Source organism: Neofelis nebulosa, chromosome 13, assembly GCF_028018385.1.
Source record: "Neofelis nebulosa isolate mNeoNeb1 chromosome 13, mNeoNeb1.pri, whole genome shotgun sequence".
Lineage (NCBI taxonomy): Eukaryota > Metazoa > Chordata > Mammalia > Carnivora > Felidae > Neofelis > Neofelis nebulosa.
Window position 1 is genome coordinate 10,622,685 of NC_080794.1, and position 24,835 is coordinate 10,647,519.

The following is a 24,835-nucleotide window of genomic DNA, read 5'->3' on the forward strand; positions in this document are numbered from 1 at the left end:
ATTCTCCAGTTTAAAAGGTAAAAGCCGAGGGGTGCCTGGGTGGCTAAGTTCGGCTCAGGTCATGATCTCCGTGTTCACGGGTTTGAACCCCGCCTCGTGTTCTGTAAGGACAGCATGAAGCCTGCTTGGGGTTCTGTGTCTCCCTCTGTCCCTGCTCCTCCCCAACTCATGTTCTTTGTCTCTCTCTCTCTCTCTCTCTCTCAAAAATAAACATAAAAAAGTTAAAAAATATATGTAAATAACATGTTTCTACCTGTTGATGCAGCTACATATCGTGAGTATAAAGGCTGAGGTTCCTTAAGTACCTGAAGTGGGAGAATACGCTGAGACATGACAAGTCTATGACGAAGTGAGGTGGAGCAAGATGATAAAATCAGCAGCACACGAAGATCTTCCTGAGTCACTTTCAAAACCAGTAGGCACCTCAGGAACCACTGAGAACACTTCCAGGATCACTTGTAATGTGAGTTCCGGTTCTCACATTTCAAGTAGCAAACTGGCAGAAGAGGCATCTTCTGGTGGACCTGACTCAAGAGATCTCAAATCTGTCCACTTCTCAAACTGCATTTTCTGCAAATGAACTATTCTATAGAGATCCCGAACGTAAATCCTTATACGCTTCTGTAATTTCAGTACCGACAGCATAAAGGTGGTGTAGGATTGCACTAGCTAATCCAGAAAACTTACTCAACGTAGTATTATCCAGGCACATAATTAGAATTCACCAATCAAGAGATATATTCGATTCCAAATCATTCCTGACATACCAGCTCTGTCCTTTAATGAAACCGCTTCAAGAAAGTTTTTTAGGTTTCTTTATTTATTTTGAGAGAGAGAAAGAGACAGCACGAGCAGGGGAGGGGCAGAGAGAAAGGGACACAGAGGATCCCACGCAGGCTCCATGCTGTGACAGTGGAGCCCCAAGCACGGCTCCATCCCAGGAACCGTGAGATCGTGACCTGGACTGAAATCAAGAGAAGGATGCTAAAGCCACTGAGCCACCCAGGTGCCCCATGAAACTGTCTGAAAAACAGTATTACAAATATTCTTCATTAAGGGAAACAAACTACTTCAGAGGGCTTCCACAAAATACGGGATAGCAGAAGATGACTGAAGTAAATGTAAAGGTCGAATTGCAGTAATAATAAAGGTCCTTTCATATGTTGAAAGAAAATTACAAACTATAACCACAATTTAAACTTAAATGATAATTAGTATTAGAATAAAAATTAAATACTGAACCACTCTAGAAGGAGTAAACTTTAAGTCCTGGCCCCCAGCCTGCCCATAAGGGTACATTAGAAATCCTGCCCCTGACATGAACCTGGGCCACGTGACTTGCTTTGTCCAATGAAAAGTAGTACAAGGGAAATGTGTCACTTCAGGGAGAAGTTTCAGAGACATCATCCTTCATCCTTGACCCCATAATGCACAGCACAGGGAACAGAGCCACGCCTTAGCCCCTAAGATCACAGACACAAACAAAAAATAAATTTAGGAATCCTTTGTTATGACACATTTTGTCATTTGACAAAGCTGTCAATGACAAGCTGACTGATGCAGTGTTGAAAAAAGAAAACAAAATAATCCAATAAAATACAAACGAACAACCTCTAGAGACCACTTGTGTATACAGCAGGCTTGAGCAGTCAAAGCTTGAGCAAGGCAAAAGGATCCACAGCGACCACGACCACCAAGCTGACGTGAACAGGCTCATTAAGCCACAGGCCCTCACTGACCAATGGGCTGCCCACGGCAGGCACAGTGCCTGAGATTACCAAAAAAGGGGGAAAAGTTACAGCTACTCTAGAACTACAGCCCCTCACCACCGCCTAGTAACAGACGGTCTCCCCTTTGCCATCCTGCCTGCTGCTCCCTTGCAGGGTATCCGGTAAACTTCTATTTCCTCTGTTCTGTCTTGAGTGAATTCTTCACTGGCGCCCCCTACCGGCTCCCACTAAATCGGGGTGTCCCACACAACCAAGAAAAAGCATAGGGAATAAATACATTGTCAGATGGAGGGACTAAAGCCTAACAAGAACAAATACAAATGGGGTACGTCACCCAATACAAAAAACAATTATGTTATTTTAGCCTTGAAAATCTTGTCTTTTCATTTTTAACCAGAAATGAAAAATCATGAGGAAAACAAAACAGGATCCCCACCGTAGGACTTACAGTAACGTCAAAATCACGTGAGTTTCTTTTAATGCCCTACACAGTTCTAAGAGTTTCTCCTTATAAAGAGCGATGTCTCATTCTTAGAATCCTCACCAGCTGGCACACATTAGGACACGTACTAACTATTCAAAAATGGTTAATGAACGAAGTGAAGGAAGGCCTAATTAAGGTACGTTACAGGGAATACCAACTGCAGCGAAAGGGAGACTTATTTCAGTGATAAAAACAGTTGCAGTCAAATGGAACAGAAGAGAAACCCCCCAATAAACCCACGCACATATGGTCGACTGATTTTTGACAGAGTGCCAAAAACACACAATGGGGATGGGATAGTCTCTACAGTAAAAGGTGGCGGGATAACGGGACACCTACATGCAAGAGAATGAAACCAAACCCCTATCTTACACCACTCTTACAAATTAACCTGAAGTGAATCAGACTTAAACATAAGAACTGATACCATACAATTCCTAGAAGAAAACATAGGGGAGAAGCTCAACATTGTTTTTTAGGATGATGTTTTCTTTGATTAAGATGCCAAAAGCAAGGCAACAAAAGCTCAAACAAGCCTTCATCATACTTAAGAGCTCTGCCCAGCAAACAGTCCATAAAGTGAAAAGTAACCTACAGATTGGGAAAAGATATTCACAAATCATGTATCTGATAAGACGTTAATATCCAAAATGTATACACAACTCATAGAATACAAAAACCAAAAAGCAAATAATCCAATTAAAATGAGCAAAGGACCTGAACAGACATTTTTCCAAAGACCTACAAACGGCCAATATGTACATGCAATGGTGCTCAATACCATGAATCATCAAGGAAATGCAAATTGAAACCACAATGAAATACCACTTTCACACCTCTCAGAATAACTATTATCAAAAAGACAAGAAATAACAAATGGCAAGAATGTGGCATGAAGGGAACCCTCATTCACTGTTGGTGAGAATGTAAACTGGTGCTGCCACCTTGGAAAACACTATGGCGGTCCCTCAAAAAATTAAAAATGGAACTACCAGATGATCTAGCAATCCCAATTTTAGGTACAAATCCAAAAGGGATGGAAAGAAAACTGCAAAAGACACCTGTAATCCCCTGTTCACTGCAGCACTATGGACAATAGCTGAGGCATGACACAGCCTAAGTATCCATCAACAGAGGAATGGGGTAATGAGAATGTGTGTATATATATAAATACGTATATATATAGACTCACCCACACAATGGAATACTATTCAACCATAATAACAAAGGAAAGCCTGCCATTTGTGACAATATGGACAGACTTTGAGGACACCATGCTAAACGAAATAAGTCAGAGGAAAAAGAAATACCATATAGTATAACTTACGATATATAAGTAGTATCTCAAAAACAAACAAACAAAAACAAAAACAAAATCCCTATCTCATAGTAACACAGCATAAAATAGGGATTGCCAGAGGCTGGGAGGAGAAGGAAAATATGGGATGTTGTAAGCCAGGGTGATGAGTTCGAGCCCCACATTTCGTGCAGAGCCTACTTAACAATGAAGAAAGAAAAGAAGGGAGGGAAATAAACTAACTCCAGGTAAAGATGGCAATACATATAATGAATACCTAAAAAGTAGAAACAAAATAAAACACACAAAGAATAGAAGGGAGGGAAATTAACTCCAGGAAAAGATGGCAATACATATAATGAATACTTAAAAAAGTAGAAACAAAATAAAACACAATTTTGGGGAGAAAGCAGGAGGAAATACTCAAGAATTCTTGTTACATATTCAAAATATCTTTGACACTAAATACTAAATCCAAACAAGAACATATCCCTTACCAGCAAAAAATACCTTTACTGGTTAATCTCTTTCATGGACAGATACATAATTCCAAAACAAAATATTATCATAACCAGGTTAGGTTTATTCAGAAATATCTCTTTAGTTTTATATTCAAAATTAATGTATTAATTTTACATTACATTTAACGTAATTTACTAAGATAATGGAGACAAATCGTATCATGATTTCAATAGATGACCAAAACCATTTAATAAAATTAAATAGGTACTCATGAAAAAAAGAAAAATTTTACATAACTAGGAACAGAACTGCATATCCTTGATGTCATCAAGAAATGCAAAAAAAAAAAAAAAAAGCAAAAATACATACTGAAAGGAAAGCTTCCCCCTTACTCTTGCTTCCATTTAATATTATACATTTGAGGACGTAAGAGGGAATAAAGAAAAAAAAGGTATAAAAACTGGAAAAAGTAGATAACAGTGTCACTATTCCCAGATTATACATGTGTATACATAAAAAATCCACACATTTGGGAGGTAAACTTTAAAGTATAGTAAATTAGTGTAGAAAACTTGTTGGAAATAAGGTCAATATATAAAAAATAACATGCCAGCAACAAGCAATTAAAAAGTGCAAATAAAAATATATTTAAATTTTAATACATAATACTGGGTGGCTTAGTTGAACACCAGACTCTTGATTTCTGCTGTGGTCATGACCCCAGGGATGTGGGATCCATGCTCATGCCAGGCTACACCCTGAGTGTGGAGCTGGCTTAAGATTTTCCCTGTCCCCCTCTCCCAGCTGCCACTCTCTCTCGTGGGGGGGTGAGGGGGGGGAGGATACATGTATATTAAAAACCATGAAACGCACAGAAATAATTCTAACAACAGGTATGCAAGAATTCAACCCGAAAACTCTAATATTACTGAACACTTATACACCATAAATTTATGAAATTTGCACAAACTCAATAATCAGACACATACAAATTAAACAGTGAAGTTTGTAACCATTTGAAGTAGAAATAACTTCAGTATCTGGAGAAGACACAGTTTTCTGATGAGTAGCAATTTACCTAGAAAAATGAGAAATCCTAATATCCTGTAACTCAAAAATATTAATCACTGGACACTGGACCAATGATTCTTAAACTTAATGTGTTATCAACCATCACACGGACATCCCGTAAGAACACAGATTGCTGGGCCCGGCCCCCAAAAGTTCTCTTCCAGTAGGTTTGGGATGGTGGATCACAATCTGCATGTCAAACAAGTTTCAAGGGGACGCTGCCATTTCTGGCCAAAGATCCTCACTCTGAGAAGCAATGCTCCAGAGTCTGGAGACACATCTGCATTTACCATAGAGAATGACACGGATATTCACAGCAGCTGTTATATTAAGGAAACATGCAAATTACCTACATGTCTATCAGTAAAATATAGTATTTAGAATACAATGTGGCCACACAGCGGGGAAAATCCAACATTAAAAGAAACAGACTACAGGGGTGTCTAGGTGGTAAAGCATGTGACTCTTGATTTCGGCTCAGGTCATGATCTCACTGTCGTGAGACTGACCTCTGCACTGAGAGCGCAGCCTGATTAAAATTCTAATTAAAAAAAAAAAAAGGAAATAAGCTACATATGGATAGATCTCAAATTACTAGTGAACTAAGAAGAGAAAATGCCTGTCAATTACACATTAAGATAATTTACATATTTTTAGAAGTACTCAAAACAATAAACAGTATTATTCAACCATTTTTCCAGTATCCATCAAAAGAGACAAAGAGTCTCCTGGAAAGAGTGGTCAGTAAATACAATTAAATCATTGGCAACCTTTACCTGGACAGATCCCAAACAGTGAAGAAGAAAAACCAAGGCAGAAAGCTATGGGATGAATTTGACGGAGAAGCTCAGACAGACTTACTGGAGAATTTAACTTTAAACGATAGGCTATATAACTCGCAAACACAACCCGGCTAAAGTACTCATGGAGAGTTCTTTTTTTTTTTTTTTTTAATTTTTTTTTTAACATTTTATTTATTTTTGAGACAGAGAGAGACAGAGCATGAACAGGGGAGTGTGAGAGAGAGAGAGGGAGACACAGAATCTGAAGCAGGCTCCAGGCTCTGAGCTGTCAGCACAGAGCCTGACGTGGGGCTCAAACTCACGGAGTGTGAGATCCTGACCTGAGCCAAACTCGAAAGCTCAACCTACTGAGCCACCTGGGCGCCCCTAAACATATCAGGTTTTATACCAGGATCGAACAAGACGATCATTAAATTAACTGCTTGAACTAGCTCTTGAACCCTTTTACTTTCAGTGAGGAATAGTTTTAGGCACTCATTTCAGGGCTGTCACAGGAAGGTTATTCACTATGTGTGCCTACGTTAACACCAAAACTTCTTTGATATCATCCAAAAAGTCTGTGTCTTGAAAAAACTCTGTCTGTATCCGAAAGACTGTCTTCCTTTCTCCATGGTTTTCAGAAACAGAGATGTTATTTGTAGGTCAGCTTAGAAACTCTAAAATATAGAATGATCAGCATGCATCTACAAGCCATCTTAGCCTTGCTATTGATCTGTGACTCTGTATCTTCTGTAAAGGTAGATTTCTATCTATTGCTAATTTCCCATTAGTATGGGACTCTTACAAATCTCACCAAGTCCACTGCAAAATAATGTGGGGAATGAACAACTTACCTGGGATTTGTTCATTTTCTGCTGCCTTGGAAAAGTGTAGACAACTCTGGTGATGTCCTGAGTTACAGGAGAAATGAGGTCCTAAAAGAGCTGGCCTGCCTGGTGGCTCCTGAATGCTCCTGCCCTATAAAACTATACAACCCAATAGATAGGAAGAGCGTCAGTGCCTTTCACCTTCAGAAAGGACAGCAGACGCTCAAAGAACAACTATCGAATAGGACTCTGACTTAATCATGTAATGGCTGCTGGGCATAAAAGTTTTCACTGGGAAAACCTAAATATTTGCTTCCCGGGGATTTTTAACAGTTTAAAGCTCTCTTGAGGTTCACAAAAAATTTTTAAATTAAAAAGTAGGTTTAAATAAGACATTATACTCAGTGAGGTAACATTAAGTCTTCACCAAAACTGCTACAAAAAATACTCCCAACCTGGGGCACCTGGGTGGCTCAGTCAGTTAAGCCTGGATTCTTGTTCAGGTCAAGATCTCAGGGATGGTGGGATGGAGTGAGCCCCACATCAGGCTCTGCGTTGACAGTGTTGAACCCGCTTGGGATTCTCTCTCTCTCCCTCTTTCTCTGCTTCTTCTGGGCTCTCTCTCTCTCTCTCTCTCTCGCTCTCTCTCCCCAAAATAAGTAAACTTAAAAAAATACTCCTGATTAAACTGTTTATCAATTTCCCCACTGTTACTAAACCTTTGATTACTGATTACACAGAAAACGATAAAAAGCAATGCTTTAATGAAAGGTCTATGTTTTCATTTCTTGATCCTGGTTGCCGTTTCTCAAAAGGATCTTTTTAAAAGTCATTTGCCTTTCCTCGTGTGGAAAAGCAGGCAGTCTCTCTGGAGTCGGGAGACACAACTTCCAGGCTTCGCCACTAACAAACTGTGATTCTGAACAAGTCAGTAACCTTCGAGAAGAAAAACAAACAAACAAACAAACAAACAAACAAACAATGTTTCTATTCCATGAGACAAAAAGTAAGGGATTCTTGGAGATCCTTCCCTAATGCCAGACTGAGTAACACCACACCTCAAGAAGCAGTCGCGCACCCGACTGGAGAGCCGCTCGGGGGACTCCAGGAAGGAGACAAGGAGAACCAAGAGGCGGGGCGGTAACCGAGTCAGCCCAGGCAGGGGCGCCCGTCTTCCCGGACCACCCCGCCTCCACCCGACGCGCTCGCGCCCCCCTCCCGGCCGCGGCGCCGTCCCTCTCCCACCGCCTCCGGGCACACGCCCTCCTCCCGCGGCCTCCAGAACCGGGCCCCGCGAACGGCCCCGGCCGCTCCGGCAGGGACTGAGCACCGGGGCGGCCCGACCTCTAGTGCTGATGGACACGTCCCCATCCCGCCGTCCCCGGTCCACGGACCTCCTCCACGCCATCGGGCACCGACCGCCGGGGCACAGACTCCCGGGCACACGGCGCCCCCATTGGCCCTCGTCCAATAGTCCCAAGCTCACCTATCGATCCCTGCGCATGAAGCCCCAGAAAAGGTCAGAGACACGGCGGGTGCAGAACCGCCCCTCCCAACGAGAACTGAGTTAAACGGAAGGAAAAAAAGAAACAGGACGGAAGTGCAGAGACGCAGAAGGCGGTACTAGGCAAGCGCAGAACCGGACAGTGGGAGCGTTCCGCGCGGAAAGCCAGAGCTACCGCTCCTTTTAGACTCCTTGAGCGGCGATGGGCTTTAGTGGAGAGTGTGTAGTCTTTATCTAGCGTGAGAAGGTTGGGGCGCTTGTTAGTTACCCAAACAGTTACCCAAACTATCAGATCGCGTCAGGGAATCCCCAAAAGTTGCAGATTACAGCCGAGATCTATGTGCACCCAGTGTGCAATTTGGACACAGAGCTGAGCTGTCAGGAAAAGGAAACTGCTTGTCGACTTCACTTTTTTAAATACTAGGAAACAGATTCCATCAAGCAATAAAAATTTTTAAAATAAAAAAATAGTATCTGACACCGTCAGCGATTCTCTCTGGAAATAAAAAGCCAGGGAACGAGGGTGGGATCAAGCAAGATATCAAAATCATGAAAGCGGGGCGCCTGGGTGGCTCAGTCGGTTGAGCGGCCGACTTGGGCTCGGGTCATGATCTCGCGGTCCGTGAGTTCGAGCCCCGTGTCGGGCTCTGTGCTGACAGCTCAGAGCCAGGAGCCTGTTTCAGATTCTGTGTCTCGCTCTCTCCGACCCTCCCCCGTTCATGCTCTGTCTCTCTCTGTCTCAAAAATAAATAAACGTTAACAACAACAACAAAAAAAAATCATGAAAGCAATGAACAAAAATCGTAGATAAATCAGAAAATCGACAGTCCAAAAGAAAATGTCTTTATTCGTCTACATAATCTTATTCTTCCTTCTACGACACTAACATTACTTGAAGAAATGGAGATAGACCCTTTCACTGAAACTCAATATTCTGTGACAAATTCCACTAACACTGTCAACCAACTTTTGTACATACTTCTTTCTCTTTGATTTTTGTGTACTTTAATAGGTACTTTACAAAAGCATTCGTAACTTCATCTGTAATACATGAAAATCTAAACTGACAACATTTCAAAAAGAAAACTTCCCAGGAAATATCAACACGTATAATATTGCTCCACTACAAGTAGTCTGGCATCTGCTTCATGGAAACATGGCCATGATTAAGAGTGTTTTTTTGAATGTAGTCTAATCAATACAGCATTTCAAGGCAATGAGAAATGAATGGAATATTCCAAACAGCAAGTCATTCGCAACAGTTTGGAATAGTCTTAGGTACATAGTTCACACAGGGCATAATTCACAGGGATCCAAGATTTGAAATGTGTAAAATAAACCACTAGGGAAATAAAGGTGACAAGCTGTGACACCAAAAATAAAAACCATAAATTTAGTATCCGATGCGTTTTAGTATTAGCAATAACAAATAGTTCAGCTCGATTTTAAGTTAAAAGCAAATAAACAAGGAAATATATTTTTAATATTTGAAAGAAAAGATATGTTAATTAATAAAGAGATCTTTAAGTCAATAGAAACGTGAATCCGGCTACATAACTAAGCACTCATGATAAAAAAGAAATGACAGTGAATGACAAATGTATGTAAAAGTCTATTATGAGAATTTAAAAGAATGCAAATGTTTAAGTAAAAACATGTAACCTATCATTTATTGAGAGAAAATTTTTTCATTTTACTTCTATACACAAAAGTTCACTCTGGTGTAGTTTCAGGAATTGTGACAAAATGCGGAGATCTGTGTAACCACCACCACAGCCAAAATCCAAAACTATTTCACCACAGCCCTCAAATTCCTTCGTGCTACTCCTTTGAAGGCAAACTTCCTTACCACTCTATCCTCTGGCAGCTACTATCTATACATCATGCCTACAGGTTTGCCTTTTCTGGAAAGTCCCATGCATATAGAATCTTACAGTATGTAATCTTGTTGAGTCTGTACTCAATCCTTTGACTGAGTACAATATACTTCAGATTCATCCTTCTTATTTTATGTATCAATACACATACATTGTTGGTTTTTATTTCCCAAGTCCTTGGGGAGCCTGGGTGGGTCAGTCCTTTAAGTGTTCGAATTCGGCTCAGGTTATGACCTCATGGTTCCTTTGTTCGAGCCCCACTTCGGGCCCTTTGCGGACAGCCCAGAGCCTGAAATCTGCTTCGGATTCTGTCTCCTCTCTCTGCCCCTCCCCTGCTTGCACCCTGTCTCTCTCTCTCTCTGGTATGTGCTTGAGGAGATACTTATTCCCAGTCACTGTTACTCTGAGTTTAATTCATGTAAACTCCCTGGAGGCTCGTTGCTATCAAATTTTACCGGATTGTTAATCTGGCACTTCCAGCACGTACACGACTCCACATGACGCTATCATAAAATTAACGTTCAGTGATGTGCGTACAAGAATGTTTACATCAGTCAGGGTCCAGATGGGAAGAGAATCCACCCAAATGTTATAAGAGAGGGAATTTAATAGAGCAGGTTAAAACAGGCATTTTAAAGGCAAAAGTGGACACTGAGGCAACACAGGCGTAACACGGGCAGAGAGCAGCTCCCATCTCAGGGTAACATGATGGAAGAAGTCACTCAGGAGAGCGGCCCCACAGAACTGGGATTCCACACCTGAAGCGGAGGAGGTGCTGGGTCATGCTGATACTACAGATACTCAGAGAAGAGCCCTGCAGAACTGGAATTCAGACCTTCAGACCTTCAGAGCGGTGTCGTCCAGTTACCGCAGGCCGCTCAGAAGGGCACGGAGGTGGGGGATAACGCCTCTGAGGCTCACGCCTCCCAGCTGGTGTGCCCATCGGGGAGGGATCAATATGGCTGCACCTGGGAGACCTAAAAGAAGCTGGTGAGAAAACATGCTGGGATTCGACAGTGGTGATGGTTGCACGACTTTGTGAATATACTTACAAACCACTGAATTTTCCACTCTTAAAGGAGTGAATTTAATGATAGGTGAATTATATCTCACCTATTTTTAAATTTTTAAAACAATTTTTAAAAAGAAGCTGTAGTCTACTACTAGTGGCCAAAGTGCAGGGCCATCGCTGGGGTGATGTTAAGGAAAGCATCCCGTGATGACACCTCACAGCCTGGAGCCTGCTTTGAATTCTGTGTCTCCCTCTCTCTTTGACCCTCGCCCCCACGCGCTCTCTCTCTCAAAAATAAACATTAAAAAAAAAAGAGGTACTTAAAAAATAAGTCAGTAACACTAAAAAAAGATAAATGGGGAACCTGGGTGGCTTAGGTGGCTCAGCATCGAACTCTTAGTTTCAGCTCAGGTCATGATCTCACGTTTCTGTGAGACTGAGTCCTGACGGGCTCTGTCCTGGAGGTGCAGAGTCAGCTCAGAATCAGATCTCCTCTCTCTGCCCCTTCCCAACTCGTACTTTCTCTTTCGCTCCCTCAAAGTCAATAAATCTAAATAAATAAAACTCAAAAGATGTTCTTAGCAATTTTCTGTATTCGTTATACCCACCCTGAAGAAAATAGCCAACCTAGAAGAGTGACGCTGCCAGATATCATAACTTATAATTAAGTTACGATAAATAAAACGCAGTGGTATTGTCATGAAGGATAACTCAGCCAATACAACAATCAGAAAGCCCAGAAACAAAACCACAAATACATGCTCACACAATAAATGACAAATATAAAACCACCAATCAGCAGGAGAAAGGACAGTCTTTTCAACCATCATCAGAAGGCATGGAGAAGATCAGACATAACTCAGAAAAGATATTTTCAATAAATACATATTTCTACAAACAATTCATATCCAAGATATATTTTAAGACTTCTAGAATTCATTTTTAGGGAATTTTTTAAATATAATTTATTGTCAAAATGGATTACATACCACACTCAGTGCTCATCCCAACTAATGCCCTCCTCAGTTCCCATCACCCACTTTCCCCTCTCCCCCAACTCCATAAACCCTCAGTTTGTTCTCTGTATTCAAGAGTCTCTTATGGTTGCCCCCCCACCCCTGTTTGTAACTATTTTTTCCCTTTCTCTCCCCCCATGGTCTTGTGTTAAGTTTCTCAAGATCCACATGAGTAAAAATATAGTATCTATCTTTCTCTGACTGACTTAGTTCACTTAGCATAATACCTTCCGGTTCCATCCACGTTGCTGCAAATGGCATGATTTCATCCTTTCTCATTGCCAAGTAGTATTCCGTTGTATATATAAACCACATCTTCTTTAACCATTCATTAGTTGATGGACATTTAGGCTCTTTCCATAATTTGGCTGTTGTTGAAAGCGCTGCTATAAACATTGGGGTATAGGTGCCCCTATGCACCAGCACTCCTGTATCCCATGGGTAAATTCCTAGTAGTGCTACTGCTGGGTCATAGGGTAGTTCTAGTTTTAATTTTTTAAGGAATCTCCACACTTTTTCCAGAGCGGCTGCATCAGTTTGCATTCCCATCAAACTTCTAGAATTATTCAATAAGACCAATAACCCAATAAACTAGTATCGGCAAAAGACCTGAACAGTTACTTTGCTAAAGGACATCCAAAAAGCCAATGAACATATGAAAGCATACTCAACATCATTAGTCATCAGAGAAACGGCAATTAAAACCTGACGACATAGAGCAACACAACGACCAGAATGGTTGAATTTAATTAGACTGACAATATCAAGTGCTCATAATGATGAACTGCAATTAAACTCCTCACACACTGCTAGTGGCAATATGATTTAGTACAACCACGTTGGAAAACTGTTAAAACTAACACACATTGATAAATCTAGATATGTAGCTACTCTGTACCCAGCAAGTCCATTTCTGGTCACACATCTAACACACATAAGAGTTGAGGGGTGCCTGGGTGGCACAGTCAGGTGAGCATTCAACTCTTGGTTTCAGCTTGGGTGATAACCTCACGGTTCATGAGATTGGGCCTCACATCCGCTCTGTGCTGACAGCATGCAGCCTGCCGGGGACTCTCTCTCTCCCTCTCTCTCTGTTCTCCCCTGTCACATTCACACTCTCTCTCTCAAAATTAATGAATGAACTTCATTTAAAGATTTCAAAGATTTAAAAACAGTTTGTGTCCTCCAAAACACACACAGAAGAATATTTACATCAAGGTTTTTCAAATACTTTAAAACTCAAAAGAAATAAGTTTCAAAACAAGTGTGTTTCCAATATGTATCCTAAAGATGTAGCATAAAAATAAGGAGATAAACTCTGGGATAGTCACAATGGAATGCTACACAGACATATACAGCAATTAACTAATCATACACACAACATGGGTATTTTTCAAAGATACACTACTGAACCAAAGATGCCCGGTACTATATGTATATATACACACACATATAAAATACACATGGTTGTTATACACATATACAGACAGTATGTCTTAACTCAACATAACTTATTCCAATAAGAAAAAGATAACATTTGTGTTATCTTTTTATAGATAGTATAGATATCTTTAGTATAGATAGAAATAGAAATATATACTATAGAGAGCATACATATCTTTAGGTAGTATGTCTTAAGATGTCTTAACTCAACATAACTTATTCCAATAAAAAAAAAAGATAACATTTGTGTATAAAAGTGACAGTAGGAGATTCTGGGTGATTCAGGGACACTGAATATTTGAGTCAAGTCAACATGCCACTTCCAAAGGTTCATCGGTGCCTCTGAGAAGTGATTCCTGAAGACCACTTCAAAGACCATTTCAATGGTCTTAAGCTCTGAACTAACGCTTTGTCATCTAATTTCCTCCTAAACTCCAACTGACTCACACTGACGGACTCACCTGGGTCACTCTGGCCTGGGGACTCTAATATCCATGGCTCCTCTCCTTGCTCCAACTGGAGGATCACTTCTGGTTTAGGAATGGATAACCCTGTGAATAAGAATCGTATCACGTGGGACAAACTGGATGAGTTTCAGGACTTCTCAAGGTGGACGACAGTATAACTCAAAGACTACACAATAAAAAAAATTTAATTTAATCCCTGTTACGGGACAGAGGGAAACAAATTCCTTGTGACAACCAAAAGGGATAAACCATCCTTGGCCTCCAAATTCCAAAGCTAAATATTATTGTAGTCTACAAAAACTCTACAGGTTTCTGTAAATACAAAACTGGAGGCCTGCCTGAGCAACAAGCACTACCTACCCACTGCGACAAGGTGGCTGTAGTTCTCCAGCATCACGTCCCTGTACAGGGTCCTCTGAGCAGGGTCCAGGCGCTGCCACTCCTCCTCAGTGAAGCCCACAGTCACATCCCCGAATGACAATAATCCCTGCAAAAGCACATTGTGCTCAGTCTAAAGTAGTCAGAATCAGGAAATATGGGGAAAAAAAAAAAAAAAAAAAGATGTTCAAAGACAAATTCTTACATGTTTTGCCTGAAAACTGAACAGATAATGTTACTAACCTCTACCATATATATATATATATACCTTGTTTTGTGTTAGACTTTGCGAGTAAAAAAGAGATTAGAGTAGAAATACCACTGACGAATCAATTTATTCTTTAATGCAAAAGATCTGAGTGCACACATGTACTTGGAACTGCCCTGGTTCTGACAATTCCAAGTGGAATAAAATACTCTTTCTGATCTCAAAGAAGATATTCTCATAAGGAAACCCGCAAAGACATACCTGCCACAGGAATTAAAGAATCCACACCTAAGAAGACATTACGTTTATACATCAGGCTGATCCTTGGCACAAAGAGAGCCTACCACCATCAAACAATAAATAAGTAAGAAACAAAAACAGTAAGAAAATGCAGCAAACATTGCAGACTGCGGAGAATCTGATTTCCAAGCCACCACATTATTAAATTCAAATGCCCAATGTTTAATCAAAAAATCACAAGGCATAAAAGAAAACAGGAAAACATGTAACCATATAAAACTCCTAAAAAAAAAAACAACAGACATGCTAATGAGCTCCTTGACATAGGTCTTGGCAATGGTTTTAGGTTTGACACCAAAAGCAAAAAAACAACACAAGAAGAAATAAATAGGAGTACATCATAACTAAAATGTTTCTTTGCACACCAAAGAAAATCATCAACAAAAATAGAAAGGAAACCTACTGAACACAGAAAATATTCCTGAGTCCTTTATCTCATAAGGGACTAATAGTCAAAATGTATAAAGTACTCACATAACTCACTTGCAAAAAACATATGAATACACATTGTTCAGAGAAGACATACAGGCCCATAAAAAAGATGCTCAACATCATTCATCATTAGGGAGAGGCAAATCAAAACCACAATGATATTACCTCCTACCTGTTAGAATGGCTATCAAAAACACAAGGAGGAACAAGTGTTAACAAGGATTCAGACAAAAGGGAACACTGGGCACTGTGCGTGGGAATGTAAACTGGTGCTATGGAAAATAGTATGGAGGCTGTCCAGACAATTAAAAGTAGAACTACCATATGATCCAGGCATTCCACTTCCCAATATTTACCCACCCCCTCAAAAAAATAAAAACATTAACTCAAAAAGATACATACACCCCCATGTTTGCAGCAGCATTTTTTACAATATCCAAGATATGGACACAACCTGTCTACTGATGGATGAATGCATAAAGAAATTGTGGTATGTATATACAACGGAATATGATTCAGCCATGAAAAATAATGAAACCTTGCCATTTGCAACAACATGGATGGACTTTATGGCATGATGCTAAGTGAAATAAGTCAGGAAGAGAAAGACAAGTAAGTACCATGTGATCTCTCTTACATGTGGAATCTTAAAAAAACAAAAACAAAAAACAAGCTCATACAGAGAACAACTTGGTGGGGGGTGGGGTGGGGAAAATGGGTGAATCCTTTTCTAGTTTAAAAAACTGTCTTCAAGAGAACAAGGAAACTACAATATCTTTTATGAACATGGATGTAAAAAGTCCTCAACAAAATATTTCCAAACAGAATTCAGCAGCATAGTAAAAGGATTATTACATATCACAAAGCTATAGTAATCAAAACACATGGTACTGGCACCAAAATAGACACAAAAATCAATGGAACAGAATCGAGACCTCAGAAGTAAACCAAAACCTGTATGGTCAATTAATCTATGCCAAAGGAAGCAAGAATAAACTTTGTGAAGTAGACAGTCTCTTCAACAAATGGTGCCGGGAAAACTGGACAGCTCCATGCAAAAGAATTAAACTGGACCACTTTCTTACACTATACACAAAAAAGAAACTCAAAAGGGATTAAAGACCTAAATGTCAGCCCTGAAATCATAAAACTCCTAGAAGAAAACTACACCCACTAACTTCTTTGACATGGGCCATAGAAACACTTTTCTAGATATGTCTCCTCAGGCAAGGGAAGTAACAGCAAAAATAAACTGTTGCAACTACACCAAAATAAAAAGCTTTTGCACAAAGAAAACCATCAACAAAACAAAAAGGCAACCCAGTGAATGGGAGGAAATATCTGAAAATGATATATCCAATAAAGAGGTTAATAACCAAAACATATGAAGAGCTTATACACCTGATTAAAGCAGACATACAGGAGCGCCTGGGTGGCTCAGTCAGTTAAGCATCCGACTTTGGCTCAGGTCATGATCTCACGGTTCGTGGGTTCGAGCCCCACATTGAGCTTTGTGCTGACAGCTTGGAGCCTGGAGCCTGTTTCAGGTTCTGTGTCTCCCTCTCTCTCTGCCCTTCCCCTGCTCCTGCTCTCTGTAACCCTCTCTCTCAGACACAGGAAAACATGTTCAACGTCACTCATCATCAGAGAAATGCAAATCAAAACCACAATGAGGTATCACCTCACACCTGTCAGAATGGCTAGTATCAAAAAGAAATAACAAATGTTGGCGAGGATGTGGAGAAAAATGTAAATTTTTGGTGGGAATGGAACTGGTGCAATCACTGTGGAAAACAGCATGGTGGTTTCTCAGAAAAGTAAAAATGGAAATACCATATGACCCAGTAGTTCCACTACCGTGCATTTAGCCAAAGTAAATAAAACACTTAATTTGAAAAGACACATACACCCCTATGTTTACTGCAGTATTATTTACAATACCCAAGATATGGAAGCAACCCAAGTGTTCACTGATACATGAAGGAATAGAGAAGATTTGGTATATATACACAATGCAATATTACATAGGCATTAAAAAGAATGAGATCTTGGGATTTGGGACAAAATGGATGGCACTAAAATGTATTAAGCTAAGTGAAATAAGACAGACAGAAAAAGAAAAATACCACATGATTTCACTTCCATGTGGAATCTAAAAAAGAAAACAAATGGACAAAGAAACAAAAGAGACCCATAAATACAAAGAACAACCTGGTGGTTGCTAAGGGAAAGTGTTGGAAGATGGGTGAAACCGAGAAAGAGGATTAGGAGTTACAACCTTCGAGTTACTAAATAAATCATGGAGATGAAAAGTACAGAACAGCAAATAAGGTCAGTAATACTGTAATAACGTATGGCAACAGCTGGTGACTACACTTATTGTGGTAAGACTAATGTAAACAATTGTTGAATCAGTATGCTGTACACCTTACACTAATAAAATTGTATGTTAATTATATTTCAATTAAAAAATAAAATAAAATAGGGGCACCTGGGTACCTCAGTCAGTTGAGCAACCCAGTCTTGTATTTGGCTCAGGTCATGATCCAGGGTCATGAGATCAAGCCCCATGTCACACTCCACACTGGGCATGGAGCCTGTCTAAGAGTCTGTGTTTCCGTTTTCCTCTTCCCTGCTCACACCCACACTCACTGTCTCTCTAAAAAATTAATAACATTTAATTTACTTTCATTCAAGTTTTCAAAAAGGATTATACACCATGACCAAGTAGATCCATTCCTGGAATGCAAGGATGGTTCAACATACAAAAACCGATTAATATAATATACCACGTCAATACAATGAAGGGATAAAAAAACCACATGACAATCTCAAGTGATGCAGAAAAAGCATGTGACAAAGTTCAACAATCTTTCATGGTAACAGCACTCAACAAAAGAAGGGAACTACATCCACATTTCCACATAATAAAATCCACGTATAGAAAGAAAGAAAGAAGGAAGGAAGGAAGGAAGGAAGGAAGGAAGGAAAGAAAGAAAGAAAGAAAGAAAGAAAGAAAGAAAGAAAGAAAGAAAGAAAGAAAGAAAGAAAGAAAGAAAGAAAGAAAGAAAGAAAGAAAGAAAACACAGGCAAATTATTCTCAGTGGTGAGAAGGTAGAAAGCTAATCCTGTCAGATCAGGAGCAAGGTCAGGATGTCTGCTTTCACCACTTGTCTTCAACACAGGACTGGATGTTCTAGTCAGAGCATTAGACAAGAAAAAGAAATAAAAAGCATCTAAATTAGAAAGGAAAAAGTAAAGGCATCTGTGCAAATGAAATAATATTACATGTAGAAAAACCTAAAGACTCCACAAAAAAAGCGGCTGCATCAACTAAATGAATTCAGCAAAGTAGCAAGATACAGCAACACACAAAATTCAGTTGCATTTCTATATAGGTACAATGAACGACCTGAAACGGAAATTACAAAGCCAATTCCACTTACCAAAGCATCAAACAAAATCTTAGGAATTACTGTGACCAAAGATGTAAAAGATCTGCACAATAAAAACTACAAAATAGTGCTGAAGGCATTAAAGAAGGAATTAATAAATGGAAACACATCCCATGTTCATGGATTAGACAACTTCTTGTTAAAATGTCAATACTACTCAAAGTGATGTACAGTTTCAATGAAATCCTTAGCAAAATCCCAATGACGTTTTTTGCAGAAATTAAAAAAAAAAAACCCATCCTAAAATTCAAAGAAACCAGACTATCCACAACAATCCTGAAAAACAACAAAACTGGAAGACTTACACTTCCTGATTTCAAAACTTAGTACAAAGCCACAGCAATCAAAACAGGATGGTACCAGCATAAAAAGGGACAAATAAGACCAATGGAATAGAAAAAAAGAGTCCAGAAATAAACACTCACACATATTGTCAAATGATTTTTGACAAGGCTGTCAAGACCACTCAATGGGAAAATGACAGTCTTTTCATCAAATGGCACTAGAAAAACTGCATAGCCACATGCAAAAGAATAAAGTTGGACCCTTACCTAACACCATAGACAAAATCAACTCACACCAAGAACCTAAATTTAAGATCTAAAACAACAAAACTTAGAAGAAAACATAGGACAAAAGATCCACAACACTGGACTTGGCAAGGTTTTCCTGGAGATGACATCAAAGGCATGGGTAACAAAGAAGAAATTGACAAACTTTTCATGAAAATGGAAATATTTTCACTACAAAAGATACTATCCACAGAGTTCAAAGTCAATCCACAGGAAAAAATATTTATAATTCATATATCTGATAAGGAATTAATATCCAGAATATATAGACAACTCCTAATATTCAGCAACAACAACAACAAAACCCAAAACAATCCAATTCAAAAATGGGCAATGCAGTTGAACAGATACTTCTCCAAAGAAGATACACAAATGGCCAATACACAAGAAAAGATACCAAAGGAAATACAAGTCAAAGGTACAGTAAGATCCCACCTCACACCCATTAAGATTGCTACTACCAAAAAAAGAAAAAGCAACTGTTGGCAAGGATGCAGAGGAAATGGGAACTCCCGTGCTCTGCTGCTGACAGTGTAAAGCGGTACAACCATTGTAGAAACAGGATGGAGCTTCCTCAAAAGTGAAACTAGAATTACCTTACGGCCCAGCAATTTTCCTTCGAGGTATATACCCAAGAGGAGGTCTCAACCACACGTCTGCACACTCGTGCTCACGGCAGCATCATTATTCACAATAGCGGAAACATGGAAGCAACTCAGGTGTCCACGGACAGGTGAATGGACAAGCATAATGTGCATATACGTACAATGGGATATCACTCAGCCTTAAAAATGGAAAAAACCCTGCAATACGCTACAGCATGGATGAATCTTGAGGACGTAATGCTAAGCGAAATAAGCCAGTCACAAAAGGACAAAGACTGGGGAGTTATTGTTTAAGAGGTATAGAATTTCAGTTTTTACAAGATGAAAAGAGTACGGGGATGAATGGTAGCGACATTTGCCCAACAATGTGAATGTATCTAATACCACTGAAGCGGCTCCTGTCACCTCCCAGAAGGCGTTACGCGGTTACCATGGGGACGGGACACTGACCACCGGTGGCTGGGAGGACGAAGACGGACCCTAGTGAAGAAGAACGTGGTCCCCCCCCCCACCCCCAGGAGAGAAGCGACCACCCACGAACGCCCCCAGGCCAGTTTCCGCCGGTCTTACTGAGGCCTCGGGCGACCCTTCACCTCGGAGACGAAAACACGAACCTTCGCTGGGTGACAAGCGCGGGGACGCGCTGGTTCGCATTCGATGCATACAGACAGAGCAGGACTCACCCCGCGCTCAGGCACCGAGCCGTTTCCTCCCTCACCGGCCCCTCCCGCGCGGGGCCTCCGTCCCACGGGTCACCCACATTCAACCACAGCCACCCGGGGGCTCGACCATCGCGTCCTCTCCGCCTGCGCCTCGGTACTCGGCAACTGAAGCATCCGGGACCGTCTTCTCCCGAGGCCGCTGACGCGAAATACCGAGAGGGGCGCAGTGCACATGCGCAGAAGGCCCAGAGCGGCTCATGTGGCGGACCCGCTAGTGCGGGCCTTTTCCCAAATTCCTGGCGCAACCTTGTTGGGAATCAGGCATCAGACTTAGGAGACGTTGGGTACAACTGCCCGATTTAGCAAATAAGGTACAAGCAGGAGACACTGAGACTACAGTCTGACTCATTGTTTATCCGAAATGAGTATCTAAATACACACCTCTTTCATTAATTGTTTCCTTAATGAATTGGCTCTCCTAGCCGTTCCATCTTTTGTAGAATGCACCTGCAGAATTTCTTCCAGGGACAGTCTGTGTTCCATTTATGTTATAACATAACTTCGACAGTAGTCATCCCTGTCTTATTTCATTCTTCGTCCTTTGAGACGTTCATTGATGAGAAAGCATAATCAATTTAGCATTATGAGTGGTCAGGATTCACCAGACTCAGCCCATCCTTAAATTGTTAGGGAAATATAATTGAAAACAAAATCTTGGGGCGCTTGGGTTTCTTAGTCGGTGAAGCATGGGACTTTGCCTCAGGTCATGATGTCACAGTTCATGAGTTGGAGGCCCAAGGCCCGGCTCTGTGCTGACACCTCAGAGCCTGGAGCCTGCTTGGGATTCTGTGTCTCCCTCTCTCTCTGCTTCTCACCCACTTATGCTCTGTCTCTCAAAAATAAATAAATGTTGAAAAAAAATTTTAAACATCCTCTCTGAACCTAGAAAACTTAACCACTCAGGCAGAAGACAAATAAAACAATTTTATCATTGAATGGTGGGATATATATCAAAGACAATCCAAGGACAGAAAGAAATCTCACCCTTTTTTACAGCCAAGGAGATACATCCCATCACATAAATGTTGCAAAAATAAACAATAACTACTTCTCAAGTAGGAGGACTTCACATCATCATTTATCACACATTGTTTGCCCTAAATTTGCCTGGTAATTGGATGACCACCTGTGTTAGTTTATTGGTTTTACAAGTTAAAAAAACAAGCTTCTCCTAACTTTATGACAGGAGGTAGTTTTGCAACTTGGATCAAGACCCCAACCACCAAAGTTTAGGCTTCTACGCTCTCACAGACTCTGGGAGACAGAAGTGCCAGCTCCCTATTACATTTCAAACAGATGGTTCTGAGGTCCTTGGGAAAGACATTCTAGGCTGTAAAACTGCCAAGAGACATTTAAGAAGATTTATGGTTCAGTCTCAAAAGCGCAGACAAAGAATTTACAACTTTACAAAGAAAATAATCTACAAGGAGGGATGTCTCTTCATTTTTAGCAGAATATGAAGCCTCTTATTTTTCATTTGTATATGCCCTTACACCACTCTTACCACTTACGGTTAATGTCGAACCGAAGGTCCTAGAAAGGGAAATTAGGCAATAAAATGGAATAAAAGTCATCCAGATTGGAAATAAAGTGGTAAAATGACATGAGCTTCTATGTAGAATATACTTAGGAACATGACAACAAACATCAGAACTAATCAATGATTGCAACACGGTTGCAGGATACAAGATCAATACATTAACAGCAAATGAACTTGTACACAATAGCACTGAGCAATCCACAAACAAACAAACAAAAAGTTCTTAGAAATGAATTTAACAGGGGCGCCTGAGTTGCTCAGTTGAAAGCATCCAACTTTGGCTCAGGTCATCATCTCACAGGTTTGTGAGTTCAAGCCCCACATGGGGATCTCTGCTGTCAGTGCAGAGTCCACTCTAGATCCTCTGTCTGCCCCCCTCTCCCTCCCTTGCTCTCACTTCTCTCTCTCTCAAAAATAAATAAGCATTAAAAAAAAAGAAATGAACAAAAATGAGCGTAAGACTTCTACAATTAAAGTTGCATGGTTTATACAAGATTTGTATAATAAAAATTTCAGTGAAAGATTTTGGAGATCTAAATAAACGGGAAATCAGGAGAGATGTTCAACAAGATGTTAAAAATGAAGTTCCAGTCCTTGTTCCTTCACAGAAACACCAATTTAACAACCACCCGTAGATAAAAATACCTTCAGATGATCTCCAGAATCTAGATGAGAGGTTAAAGCACATTGGTAGAGCACAGAAATAACAAAAAAGACATAATTGAAAGGAGTGAGAACAACAGTCTCACTATACCCTCATCACTCCTCCCCAAAACCCACACAGTGCAGCATCCAAAGAGATCCCCTCAGTCCATAAGTTCTCCTGTAGGAAAAAAGAGAGCAAAGTGGGGATCCAAGTTCAGTGTAGAGCCAGCACTGGGTCCATTCACCCCCAGACCCAGCCAACCAGTCCACCCAGAATATCTGGTCATGCTGACTTGTATAGGGCTTTTATTGACGATGCCAAGTCTGTAATGACTAGAAAAAGTAACCACTTCTTCAAATGTACAGACACCAACACAAGGCTATAAGGACCACAAAAAATTAGGGAAACATGCCACCACCAAAGGAACAAAATAAAGCTCCAGTAACAAACTCTCAATCAATAAAAATAATTCAAAATAATCATCTTCAAGAAGCTTAGTACAAGAGAACCCAGAGAGATAGCCAAATGAGATCATGGAAAACAACAAATGAACAAAATGAGAACTTCAACAAAGTGACAGAAACCACAACAAAGCACCAAATTGAAATTCTGGAGCCAAAGAATACAAAGATTGTAGTGAAAAACTTCAGTAGAAATCTTCAAAAATAGACACAATCAAGCAGAAGAAAAAAATCAGTGAACTCAAAGACAGGTCATTTAAACATATCCAGAGGAGCATAAAGGGAAAAAAAATTTTTTTTTTTTTTTTACGAGTGAAGGAAGCCTATAGGACCTATGGAATACTATCAGCTAAATCAACATACACATAATGGGAGTCCCAGAAGACAAGAGAAGGAAAGAAGCAAATGTATTTGTGTGTCCAAGAATGAGAAATAAATCTGACAAAAATTCATGGAAGGGGCAGCATTTTGTCCTTACTGGAACAGACACTCTGGATATAGACTTGCCTTCCTTGCACACAATGCTTCTGCCAAAACAACCATCTGTGGGCTAACAGAATATCCCACTGTCATGGGATTCCACACTGTGTTGCTTCTGATCAAGGAACCCACTTCACAGAAGAAGTAGAGAAGCAATGGACCCAGGGCTCATGAAATTCACTCATCTTATCACCTGTTCTACCATCCCAAAGAAGCCAGCTTGATTGAATGTCAGAATAACTTTCTGAAAATGCACAGTGCCACTGGGTGGCAATACGGTACAGAGCTGGGGCAAGTTCTCCAGAAGGCTGTATATGCTCTGAATCGGTGTCCAGTATATGGTGATATTTCTCCCATTGCCAGTATTCACAGGTCCATGAATCACAGGGAGGAAATGGGATTGGCAGCATTATTACCCCTAGTGTCCAGTAGCAAAATTTTTGTTTCCTGTCCACAAGACCTTCTGGTTCTGCTGGCCTAGAAATATTAGTTCCAAATGGAGGAATGCTTCCACCAGGAGATGCAACAATGATTCCACTGAACTGGAAGTTAGGATCGTCACTTGGTGAATTTGGGCTCCCCATGCCTTCAAATCAACAGGCAGAGAAGGGAGATACTGTGCTGAGGCGATTGATCCTACTAAGAAGAAACTGGACTACTGCCACACATTGGGGATCAGGAAAAGTGTGTCTAGAATACAGGAGATCCCTTGAGGCATCTCACAGTACTAGCATGACCTGTGATTAAAATCAATGGAAAACTACAACAACCCAATTCAGGAAAGACTACTAGTGGCCCAGACCCTTCAGGAAAGAAGGTCTGGATCACCCCACCAGGTAAAGAACCATGACCAGCTGAGGGTAAGAGAAATAAACATAGTCATGAAAGATCATAATACATATCAGCTGTGACTGCATGAGCAGTTACAGAAATAAGGACTATAATTGTCAGAGGAGTATTTCTTCTTTATTTCATTAATATGTGTGTGCCCATACCTTAAGTATATGTACTTAATGTACATATAGGTATATATTAAATATTTACTTAACATACACTTAGTATAA

General features: G+C 40.4%; 2 protein-coding genes across 6 annotated transcripts in view; both read right to left on the reverse strand.

The window, feature by feature from the left end:
* LOC131493665 (zinc finger protein 33B-like) overlaps positions 1-24,835 on the reverse strand; it is a 90,711-nt gene that overhangs the window by 26,646 nt on the left and 39,230 nt on the right. The window contains exon 1 of one of the 2 annotated variants that reach the window (XM_058698272.1): positions 6,681-6,795. The exons of the other annotated variant lie outside the window; for it this stretch is intronic. Coding sequence (XP_058554255.1) covers positions 6,681-6,695 — 15 coding nt within the window. The 5' untranslated portion in view covers positions 6,696-6,795. Of the gene's footprint in view, positions 1-6,680; positions 6,796-24,835 lie in introns of those variants that run through there. 2 annotated transcript variants of the gene reach the window in all.
* The window catches only part of LOC131493688 (zinc finger protein 37A-like), an 80,584-nt gene continuing 61,770 nt past the window's right edge, over positions 6,022-24,835 (reverse strand). The window contains exons 3-5 of one of the 4 annotated variants that reach the window (XM_058698337.1): positions 14,333-14,459; positions 13,967-14,056; positions 6,022-6,812 (exon numbers count right to left, since the gene is read on the reverse strand). In XM_058698337.1, coding sequence (XP_058554320.1) covers positions 6,805-6,812; positions 13,967-14,056; positions 14,333-14,459 — 225 coding nt within the window. In that variant the 3' untranslated portion in view covers positions 6,022-6,804. Of the gene's footprint in view, positions 6,813-8,438; positions 8,528-13,966; positions 14,057-14,332; positions 14,460-24,835 lie in introns of those variants that run through there. The other 3 variants (XM_058698334.1, XM_058698336.1, XM_058698335.1) reach the window with 3 other exon arrangements.